The 12,227-nt window shown below is 42.2% G+C and overlaps 1 protein-coding gene across 1 annotated transcript; it reads right to left on the bottom strand.

The window, feature by feature from the left end:
• Window positions 1–11,286: 11,286 nt before the first annotated feature.
• On the bottom strand, window positions 11,287–12,018 carry LOC106429983. Its single transcript, XM_048774654.1, has one exon. The coding sequence runs from the start codon at window positions 12,016–12,018 to the stop codon at window positions 11,287–11,289; it is 732 nt and encodes a 243-aa protein (XP_048630611.1).
• Window positions 12,019–12,227: the final 209 nt, after the last annotated feature.

Below are 12,227 nucleotides of genomic sequence, written 5' to 3'. Positions count from 1 at the left end.
ATGCTCATAGCTCAGGATCAGAACTCCAATAAGGTGCTCGATGCCAAGGGGATTCAGTTGGCTTATCGCCACCCCGAAACGATCCAACGCACGGACGATAATTTCGGGAATCGGGAACCACAAACGACAGCGCACTACGAACGCTTTGTAACAAGTAAAATAACCTTCTGGGGGACTACTGGCGGGCTCTCCTTGACGAGGAACCCTGAACTCCACCGCATCCGAAATATGGTAGAACGACCGCATGACTTCGAGGAATTCGCTAGTGCTCCTACTTGGTGCACCTTCCTCGACCAGACGACGGTTCATTACCGGGAATGATTCTCTTTGGGAGGCGTGATCGAACCATAACACGCCGCCCACCATGCCTCGTCCTCGGCCGGGTCTACCGAATGGGGAACAAACTCTATCTTTGGCACACGGAGCTCTTCAGAAACGCTAGCGGGCAAGGACCCTTTCTTCGAACTCCTCTTCTTACTCGACATCTCGTGTTTTTTCTTTTTTATCAAGAAGGAAATGATAGAGAAAAAAAAGAAGGAATTTTTCAAGAAACCTCTCTATGAGAATGAGTAAGTGTAAAGATTGTGAAGAAATTACCTCCCTTCTTATAGGCATGAGAAATTACTATTTACTTGCGGATTTTCGGACACGAACTTCGCCTAAATAGACCAATCTCGTCCGAACTCGCCATACCGCACGTTGGGATCTCACTAAGAAATCCACGATCCTAACGAGCTGGGGGGCTAACTGTTGGGGTCGAAACGGTCACGACAAAGTTAACGTCCAAATCTCCGCAGAATGCAAGTATGTCTTTTCGCAAACAAATCGTGCTTGGTCAAGAAAACATCACAACCTATGTTCCCTAGTATGAAGATCGGAACACGGACAAACCAAGACCGATCATTACGCTACAAACCGCACATCCACGCTGTCAGGTCGCTAAGTAGCGACCAAGCGTCCGTCCCGCTCGGTCGCTACACTCGGTCGCTACACTCGGTCGCTACGTAGCAACCGAGCGATCGTTCCGCTAGGTCGCTACGTAGCGACCGAGTGTTCGTCCCGCTCGGTCGCTATGTAGCGACCGAGCGTTCGTCCCGCTCGGTAGCTACAAAGCGACCGAGCTCTTCCGAAACATCGATACGACATTAGTCCATGCATCCTCGTCTACCCTTCGATGCTATCTCCCGAAGACCGTAGCGAACCCATTTCATGTTTCCCGCCATTCTAAGTCATCGATCAAACTTTACGATAAAAACGTGGAAAGTTCGTTCTTTATCGAAAGAAGTCGTAATAAACGCTTCGACTCAGAAGACGGCCCAAAGGGACCTAAGACATGACTCGAGGCCCAACTTACGATTTCTTAACTTACAGCCTGTAAGCCACATGACGGTTTACGCTTGGTTCCCAAGGAAAGATAAATGTCAAAGTTTCCACAGATAAATACGAAATTTTGAAGATAATTACGGAGATCGGAAAAAATGGAATATCTCCATTTTTTATGCTATGACGGCTTAAGGGCAGAAGAGGAAAAGCGTAAACCGACCAAGGAGCCAGTATATAAGGAGTCCTAGGCGAGAGGCATGAAGGAGGACTTTTGAGAGAAAACTTAGCACTTAGAGCGATTTAGGCATATTTCCGTTTTTGTTATTTGAGCTGCGACTCAACTAGGTTATTGCCGTCTTAGGGTTTTAGACTAGGAATCTCACCGACAGCTCTCGTAGCCCAGGCTCTTACCTTGTTGTAACGCTCAAACGTGAATTCGGAATAAGATCTACTTTGCTCTCTTTTTGATTTCTTATACTTTATCATTGTTATTCTCGTGTATATAAGGAGTCCTAGGCGAGAGGCAGAAAAGAGGACTTTCACACAGCAAACTTTGCACTTAGAGCGATTTTAGGCAATTTTCTGTTTTTGTTATTCGAGCTACGATTCAATTAGGTTTTTGCCGTCTTAGGGATTTTAGAACTAGGAATCTCGCCGACAGCACTCGTAGCCCAGGCACTTACCTTGTTGTAAACGCTCAAACGCAGATTCGGAATAAGAACTATCTTGCTCTCTTTTTCGATTTCTTATCTTATCTTATTAGCAAATATCCGAGACCTCTCGGAAACTAGGATTCTCCTACTTTCCTAATTTAAACGGAAATCGGCAGTGCGAATTTCGGTTCCCAAATCGATCGATGCATAACTCTTGACATCGATCGATATGGATGCCAGAATGCGGGCCAAGCATATTTTATGACCGACTGAAGCCCAGAAGCAACCATAAATTACTAGAATACCCTTGGATGACCAGAAACCTTATTTATGTTATTTATAAGCCATTGTTGCCGGCTACGCTATCTAAGCTTTCTTGAATTCATTGTTCTTAGTTAGAAGAGAATGGAGAAACTCCTTCAGAGTCCTCCTGGAACTCCATTGTCTTTGGTTTTTATATCTATTGCAATTTCATGTATTCTTTCTATGATTTTTGTGACAAACTTCATGTCTGAATAGATCCACCTGTTAGGTTTAGGGTTCAGATAGGTTATGAGGGATTAGCCAAAATATAGAACTGCTAAGTTGTGATATTCATCATAGGATTGTTCTTACTGCTTATGTTCTAGAGTCATGAACTAGAACCCTGATCTTGGAATAATTAGGCACAATGCGATTGCTTGGTCTTTTCTCTGAACTGAATTCTATTAAGCTAGGATTGCTAGAAACATACGAGAGTTGATTTAGGAACCCTAGTGAACACATATTCAACCCGATCGTAAAGCTTGCTAGAAGCGATATCGATCGATGATCTAATAAATTAATCGATCGATGTTGTGAAAGGTGTATCGATCGATAATCTTATAAAATAATTGATCGACACTTTCTACAAATCAACATGCGAGAGATGAGATCTTAGATCTATTGATAGATAATCTAGACATGCGAGAGCTGGTAGATTATTGTTATTGTTTAAGTTCTATAATATCTTGCAGGCAACAATTAGCCTCTATATCATTATAATCATGATTTCCTAAATAGAAACCCTAGATCTAGGAACCATTCTTCCATCAAACAACTCCTTGCCAAGCTGAACAATTGTCTTGTTCAACTTGTTTACTGCTTTATTTACTGGTTTGCTATATTTATTTACTGCTTTATAAACTATTAGCCTAGCTTAATCATATAACTATTAGATCTAATTGGTTCCCTAGCTCCCTGTGAATTCGATCCCTAAGTACTACAACTCGACCTCTTATTTGAGAGAGTATAAATCGCTCCTTAGGGTAATTTGAGTTATATCAAATTTGGCGCCGTTGTCGGGGAGCTTTGATCACCATTAGATCTTGTTTAGTTAGATTTAGTCTAGGTTTTACTATTGCATACATATGAGTACCAGAAGCAGCAAGGGAATAAGGTTTCTTACTAGTAGAGCCACTGGATTTGGAACGCGTGATCCATAAGTCTAAGAGGGCAGTCGACACCCTCCAAGCAGCGATTGGCAGCGTAGAAATCCAAGCGTCGATCGATACTGTTCATCCAACGTCGATCGATAATGTTCAACCATCGTCGATCAACACTGTTCACCTGATGTCGATCGACACGGATCACCTGACGTCGATCGACATTGTTCACCCAACATCGATCGACACTGTTCACCTGACGTCAATCGACACTGATCACCTGAAGTCGATCAACACTGCCCATCAACCGTCGATCGACACTGCTTATCAACCGTCGATCAACACTATTCATCTGCCGTCTGACACCACTTGTTTGGAGGTAGAGAAGGTGGAAGTGCTTATTCTTAAGGTCGATGAGAATGGGATGTTAAGAGACGAAGAAGGTCGCACTCGCAACTGCGCAGGACAGTTAATTAATGCTCAGGGTGCTGTGATCCCCGATGTGATTGATGTTGCTGAGATGAATGACTTTGACCTGAGCCGAGAGTGGTATGATTGGGTAGGTCAAGACCCCTTCCAGGGCCTTCCTCACCAAGACCCCAGAAACCACATCAAGGAGCTTGAGGATCTCGTGTCAAGGAGTGAGCAGAATGAAGTGTCTGAATACCACATGCTCTGCAAAATCTTCCCCTATTCTATCTCTGGGGATGCATTCAGATGGTTCAGTCAACTGCAACCAGGATATCTAACCAGCTAGGATGACACTGAAAGAGCCTCCCTTTACAAATTTCTTGATGATGATGATGGGACAGGTTCTTGGCATCGTTAGATGAGGAGTATATGATTCCAATACAGGTGCTCGACAACATTATGGCAAAAAGGGATGAACAACATGTGTCTGGAGAGCTGAGCAGAGTAGAGGAAGCTGGTACTGAAGACACAACCTCAACGTCTACCAAGGGTACAACCTCAACATCGATCGACGATGTAGAAAAAGAAGCCCCTATGGAAGACTTCTTAGAGCTGGAGGAATGGCTTGAGGAGATGGATCAGAATTCAGAGAAGAAGCTTGATGACGATTAACACACTTCGAGAGGAGATCTGGAAACTTCAAAGGCTAGCATCGATAGACACCAACCTGCTGAGATCGATCGACAAAAAATTCACATCATCGATCAAAACCCACCCAACATCGATCGACACCGCCAACCAATTATCGATCGACACCACCCACCTAATATCGATCGATACCCATTGCTAGACACCTTACTGTCCCTAAACATCAGAGACCACCTATCTGAACAGAAGAAGCTGCTGGGTTTCACAAAAGAGTGAAGAGGATACATGATCCTGTGAAGATTGTGGTTCCATCCGCTGTATTTGAAGCTGAATCTCCTATTCCACCTGATTGAAGTATGCAGTTCAGTTCTTACAATAAGGTATTGGCTGATCATCAGCACGTAGAAGCTTCTCAGAGAGGGTTGCGATTTAGAGATGAAGTCGATAAGGACCCAGCAGAAGCATCATCAGTCAACACCGACCAGATACCATCGATCGACACTACCACTTCACCATCGATCGATACTACACCTTCACCATCGATCGACACTACCACTTCATCGTCAATCGACACTAGGCGCATATCATAACAGAAAGAATTCGATGTATGTGAAAATCTTAGGGATGGAGATACCACTACGCGATCAGACAAGTATGGGGGAAGAAGAGGAGGAATTGGGAGAAGAAAAAAGGATCAAAGACGGTCCTCAAGTATCATTAATTCCTCGCTTCTCAGATGGTATCAGGAAATCCAGAGTGCGCAGCAGATGCTTCTCAAAGCCATTTGCAAAGGTTCGAGCACTCCTTATTGCTGAGATGATAGACAAAAGAGAGGAGTCTATGGAGGAGGCTTTCACACAAGAATGATAAAGCTTCAGAGAGTAGACATTGAGACTTGTTTGGAGCATGTTCTCATTCTCATCCGGACTAAATCAGATCTCCAAAGACAAGCTAAATGACTATAACAAAGCACTGAGTGGGAGGCAACCCACTATTAGGTAATTTCTGTCAGTTTAGTTTAGATTGTTACTGATTCAAGTTTTTATTTATTGCAGATCAAAAAAAAAAGACAGATGAACAGTAACTACAGTTGTGTAGCAACCACACTGTAGCAGATGCACTGTAGCATCGATCGACACTGTAGCAAGGAAATCGATCGACACTGTAGCAAAAAATCGATCGACACTGTAGCAAAAAACCAGGAGTTACTGTAGCAGTGTTACTGTAGCAGGACAGTGTTCATCGGAAAAAAAGTTATGTTTTATTAGTTATCTTTTACTGACTTTTAGTGTTTTTGTTTATGATAGGTAAAAGGAAAAAGATCTTTTACTGACTTTTAGTGTTTTTGTTTATGATAGGTAAAAGGAAAAAGATCCAAGGAAAAAGAGTTGATATACCAGAAGCGATCGACGATAACCGGCCATTTTCGGTCGACAGGGCATCACGAGTATCGATCGATCGCCGCTCACCATCAGTGATCAGGTATAACGTTTCACCTTGTTAAATATTGTCCTCATGGTTTATTTCCCTACCATCTTAGAATCTATAACACTGGTCAAAGCGTTGTTAAAGTGTGGGGGAGGTTCTACTAATATTTTGTGTTATAGTTAGCTATTTAAAAAAAAAAATCCGAGTAGACGATTCCTTAGCATATCGACCGATGAGACCAGTTCGATATCAATCGACAGCAGTTCAGATCCAACAATCGATTGTCTCTTCATTGTGTCGAATGATTGCTCTAGCCATCGACTGATGAGACCATGTCGCTATCAGTCGACAACACTTAATCAACAACGATCGATTGTCACTTCATTGTGTCGATCGACACTGAGCAGGTCATCGTTCTTACTTGATAAATTATGTACTTATGATTATTTTTCACCATAACTCCGACTAGATATATACTAGGGACAGTGTACTTTAAGTCTGGGGGGATGTTTACTAATATTAGTGTGTTCATGAGTCTTATAAAAATGTCTTCAAAAGAGTTTTGTTGAGTCAAGAAGGGGATAATGAACTTATTTGATTTTTGCATGTTATCTAACCACTCTTTAGCAGCATTCTAGATTTACTAATTGCAGATAGTACTAAAGATACTAAAGTGGATCAATCTGTCAACTATTCACACTTCCTGAGATTGTTTGAAGGAATCAGAGCTGACCTCCAACACTAAACCTGACACAACTGCTAGTCTTGGGGCTTGGTATACATGGGATCAGATTCTTCAAACAAGTCTGGAAGGTAAAGCCTTGTGTAGATTTATGACCTTTTATCTATCTATTTCGACCCTAGATTTATAGGTAGAGCTATTTATTTAAAAAAAAAAAAAAAAAAAAAAAAAAAAAAAAAAAAAAAATAATAAAAAAAAAAAAAATATATATATATATAGGTGTTAGTTAGGTGGAATCTGAACAAGACTTGGTGGCTACAACCATTAAGGCTTGCTTCATAAGGATTCCAACAAAAATAATTCGAACGGGACTTGGTGGCGGAAATCATCAAGGTTCGATTCACATAAATTCTTGGATATAGGTCAAAAAGAAGTGAACAGGACTTGGTGGCAACCACCATTAAGGCTTGATTCATGGAAGTCTGTCCAATCTTGGTCAATGATCTTGCAATATAAGCAGACTTTGACTGAAGAGAGAAATTAGTAGAGAGAAAAGATCTGAACTAACTTTTACTTGCAGATCCAGACACTTGTTTGAAAATCCTTGCATCCTGTGATCGATACTCCTAAGGTAAAGCTTGCACTTTTATTTATGCTAGAAATGAGGTTGGTAGAGGGGAATTTCAGGCAGGAATTACTAAGTTGTTGGCTAGGTGAATTTGGTTGCTAAGCTAGGATATGGTATAATGTGCTTTTGTGATTAAGATGTCTTAGATGTGGATTGCAATATTGTAGAGTGATGATTCTAAGTTTTAAATCATGTGAATCCCTGCTGTTTTCAAACCTTTTTCAGAGAGACTGCCAGTCTGTTTTGCTTGAGGAAAAGCAAAAGGATAAGTCTGGGAAGTTTATTTAGAGTGTTTACAGGCTCAGGGACGATTTGGAGGAAAGTGGTGATTTTGGTGTCTTTTGGAGCCTTTTGAGGTGCAGAACTGCACAGACGCGTCGGATGTCTAGCTATGGATTGTGACCTTCCCACAGTTAGATTGATCCCATATTTTCATACAAGATAGAGCTTTGAGTTAGCTTTCCAATGCCACCGGTTTGAGGTCAAGCAGCATCTTGTAGCAGAGGTTATGCCCGTTTTTCTGAGGAGTGGTCAGTCTACCTCGCGAGAGGAAACTGTCGAGAAGATGAACGTATGTCGATCGATGCAGCACTCTTGACATCAATCGATATGGATGCCAGAATGCGGGCCGAGCATATTTTATGACCGACTGAAAGCCCAGAAGCAACCACAAATTACCAGAATACCCTTGGACGACCAGAAACCCTATTTATGTTATTTATAAGCCATTGTTGACGGCTACACTATCTAAGCTTTCTTAAATTCATTGTTCTTAGTTAGGAGAGAAAGGAGGAACTATTTCAGAGTCCTCCTGGAACTCAATTGTCTTTGGTTTTATATCTATTGCAATTTCATCTATTCTTTCTATGATTTATGTGACAAACTTCATGTCTGAATAGATCCACCTGTTAGGTTTAGGGTTCAGATAGGTTATGAGGGATTAGCCCAAAATATAGAACTGCTAAGTTGTGATATTCATCATAGGATTGTTCTTACTACTTGTGTTCTAGAGTCATGAACTAGAACCCTGATCTTAGAATCATTAGGCACAATGCCATCGCTTGGTCTTTGCTCTGAACTGAATTCTATTGAGCTAGGATTGCTAGAACATACGAGAGTTGATTTAGGAACCCTGGTGAACACATATTCAACCCGATCGTAAAGCTTGCTAGAAGCGATATCGATCGATGATCCAATAGATTAATCAATCGATATTGTGAAAGGTGTATCGATCGATATTCCTATAGAATAATCGATTGACACTTTCTACAGATCAACATGCGAGAGCTGAGATCTTAGATCTAGTGATAGATAATCTAGACAAGCGAGAGCTGGTACATTATTGTTATTGTTTGAGTTCTATAATATCTTGCAAGCAACAATTAGCCTCTATATCATTATAATCATGATTACCTGAATAGAAACCGTAGATTTAGCAACCATCCTTCCATCAAACAACTCCTTGCCAAGCTGAACAATTGTCTTGTTCAACTTGTTGACTGCTTTATTTACTGCTTTGCTATATTTATTTACTGCTTTATAAACTATTAGCCTAGCTTAATTATACAACTATTAGATCTAATTGGTCCCCTAGGTCCATGTGAATTCGATCCCTAAGTACTACAACTCGGCCTGTTATTTGAGAGAGTATAAATCACTCTTTAGGATAATTTAAGTGATATTAACCCCTAAGAGGCTACATAGCCCGCTTCAATGAAGAGAAGGTGGCTATTCCCGAATGCAGCATCCCCATTGCTATCTCTGCCTTCAAGAGAGGCTTGCTCCCCGATCGGGACCTCAATAAGGAGTTAACCAAATACCAGTGCAAAACCATGGAAGACGTCCTATCTCGAGCCTGCGCAAAGGTAAAATGCAAGGAAAATGTTGCCAGCCAAGCAAGGCACAACAAAAGCAAGATCCCAGGACAATCAGATCAGACCAAACCGAGCGAGACGAGGAACCCTCTCGAAGACTAGCCAGGGATTCCGGAAATTGAAACCGGGGCAGATACCAGAACTGGCCGATCGAGAAGGCGGATGGGATGGCAGTGTCCACGTGGCCAGACATCTCTCACCTCTCCTTCTCAAGGCCGGAGCTGATCAGTGTTCTGAGGCAGATGGGCCAATAGGTCAAGTGGCCTCAGAAGATGAAAGCACCTGACTCTTTCAGGAACCCTAGTTTCTGGTGCGACTTCCACCGAGACCACGGTCACAAAATGGAGGACTGCATCGCACTGAAGATCAAGGTCAACGAGTTGCTTAAGAAAGGACACCTCAGGGAGTTCCTTTCCGAGAAGGCCAAGAGCCATCTAAGCAAGGAGACAATAGGAAAGCCCACTGAAGCTGCTCCCGTCTCGCCACCTCGACAAGACCGAGTGATCCATGTCATATCGGGTGGTTCGGGGTTGTGTTCCTGTCGATCGATTTCTGGTCCACGCTGTCGATCGCTGTTGCTTGGAGGGTGTTGATCGATACTTCCCTCGTAGACTTACGGATCGTGTGTGAATCAGCAGGCTCCTTCTTTGAAGAACCCCTAAATCCTCTCTTCATTGTTGTTCTTGGTACTAAGATGTATATACCTGAAACAGAAGAAAATATTTTATCAGTTTTTTTAACAATAGTAAAACCAAGACTAAATCTAACTAAACAAGATCTAATGGTGATTAAAGCGCCCCAGCGGCGCCAAATTCATATCACTCAAATTACCCTAAGAAGTGATTTATAATCTCTCAAATAAGAGGTCGAGTTGTAGTACTTAGGGATCAAATTCACAGGGAGCTAGGGAACCAATTAAATCTTATTAAGTTTGATTAAGCTAGGTTGATTTAATGATTAAATATAAAAGACAGATTTGTGAGCAAGTTAATTGCTCGATTGATTGATTGGGGTTTGATGGAAGGATGGTTTGCTAGATTTAGGGTTTCTATTCAGGAAATCAGGATTATAGTAGTATAGAGACTAAGGTTGGATATTCTAGAACTCAAACTAAGCAATAATCTATCAAATTTTGCATGTTTAAATTACCTATTCCTAGATCTAAGATCTCAACTCTCGCATATTGATCTTGAGAAAGTGTCGATCGACGCTATCAATGAGCTGTTGATCGATACACCTTTCAGACCATCGATCGATACAACTACCGAGTTGTCGATCGACGATCCTTCTAGCAAGCTTTAGCGACCAGGTTTGAACTATGTTCACTAGGTTTCTAGATCAACTATTTTCTTTCTCTAGCAATCCTAACACAATATGAATGGTCCAGGCAATAGACCATGCTCTCGCTTGCGCCTAATTATCCTAACAACATGATTCTAGTAAGCTACTTTAAAACACAAGCAGTAAGTTCAATTAAATTGATGGATATCCTAACAACTTAGCAATTATATATTTTGGACTAATCCCTTATCATATCTGAACCCTAAACCTAACTGGTGGATCTATTTAGACATGAAGTTGTCATAGAAAATCATAGATGAATAGATATAAAACGGTAATAGAATAGATAAAAAAACCAAAGGAGTTCCAGGAGGAGTCTGAACGAGTTCCTCCATTCTATCCTAACCTAAGAGAAACAATAGAATAGAAATCTTAGATAGTGCAGCCATCAACACTGGCTTATAAATAACATAAATAGGGTTTCTGGTCGCCAAGGATATTCTGGTAATTTGTGGTTGCTTCTGGGCTTCAGTCGGTCATAAAATATGCTCAGCCCATATTCTGGCATCACTGTCGACCGACACCAATGCTGTTTCATAACTTCATCTCATTGACAGGTTCCTCTCGCGAGGCAGACTGATCACTCTTTATTAAAACGGGCATAACTTCTACTATAAGATGCTGATTGACCTCAAACCGGTGGTATTGGAAACCTAACTCAAAGATCTATCTTGTGTCAAACTATGGACTAAATATAACAGTGGGAAGGTTTCTATCCATAGCTAGACATCTGACGCATCTGTGCATTTCTGCACCTTAAAAGGCTCCAAAATCACCATATTTCTCCAGAACGTACCTGAACCTGTAAATACTCTAAATAGACTTTATATAATAGTAATTAGTTATTAAAACACTAATTAACCATGGCTAACAGTGGGTAAGATCCCATGGTCTATTAGGCGTCGTGATGTGGGGTGAGAACTTTCTTATGCTCCTTGGCCGTGAAACTTATTTCGTCCGTACCTAGGAGTATGTGTTTTTGCTTGGCTGCCTCTAGGCCGGGCTTGGCGTTCCAGGTGCTTTTCTTCGCGGCTGCGTGGCTTATGCCGCTGATCTCCGAACCACCCGATATGACATGAATCACTCGGTCTTGTCGAGGTGGCGAGACGGGAGCAGCTTCAGTGGGCTTTCCTATTGTCTCTTTGCTTAGATGGCTCTTGGCCTTCTCGGAAAGGAACTCCCTGAGGTGTCCTTTCTTAAGAAACTCGTTGACCTTGATCTTCAGTGCGATGCAGTCCTCCATTTTGTGACCGTGGTCTCGGTAGAAGTCGCACCAGAAACAAGGGTTCCGGAAAGAGTCAGGTGCTTTCATCTTCTGAGGCCACTTGACCTGCTGGCCCATCTGCCTCAGAACACTGATCAGCTCCGGCCTTGAGAAGGAGAGGTGAGAGATGTCTGGCCACGTGGACACTGCCATCCCATCCGCCTTCTCGATCGGCCAGTTCTGGTATCTGCCCCGGTTTCGATTTCCGTAATCCCTGGCTAGTCTTCGAGAGGGTTTCTCGTCTCGCTCGGTTTGGTCTGATCTGATTGTCCTGGGATCTTGCTTTTGTTGTGCCTTAGCGCAGCTGGCAACATTTTCCTCGCATTTTACCTTTGCCCAGGCTCGAGATAGGACGTCTTCCATGGTTTTGCACTGGTATTTGGTTAACTCCTTATTGAGGTCCTGATCGGGGAGCAAGCCTCTCTTGAAGGCAGAGATAGCAATGGGGATGCTGCATTCGGGAATAGCCACCTTCTCTTGATTGAAGCGGGCTATGTAGCCTCGTAGGGGTTAATTTCACTCAAATTATCCTAAGGAGTGATTTATACTCTCTCAAATAACAGACCGAGTTG

The sequence above is a fragment of the Brassica napus genome, unplaced genomic scaffold (genome assembly GCF_020379485.1).
Source record: "Brassica napus cultivar Da-Ae unplaced genomic scaffold, Da-Ae ScsIHWf_440;HRSCAF=671, whole genome shotgun sequence".
Classification (NCBI taxonomy): domain Eukaryota; kingdom Viridiplantae; phylum Streptophyta; class Magnoliopsida; order Brassicales; family Brassicaceae; genus Brassica; species Brassica napus.
The sequence above is the reverse complement of the archived record's forward strand: the minus strand, read 5'-3'. Positions and strand labels throughout refer to the sequence as shown.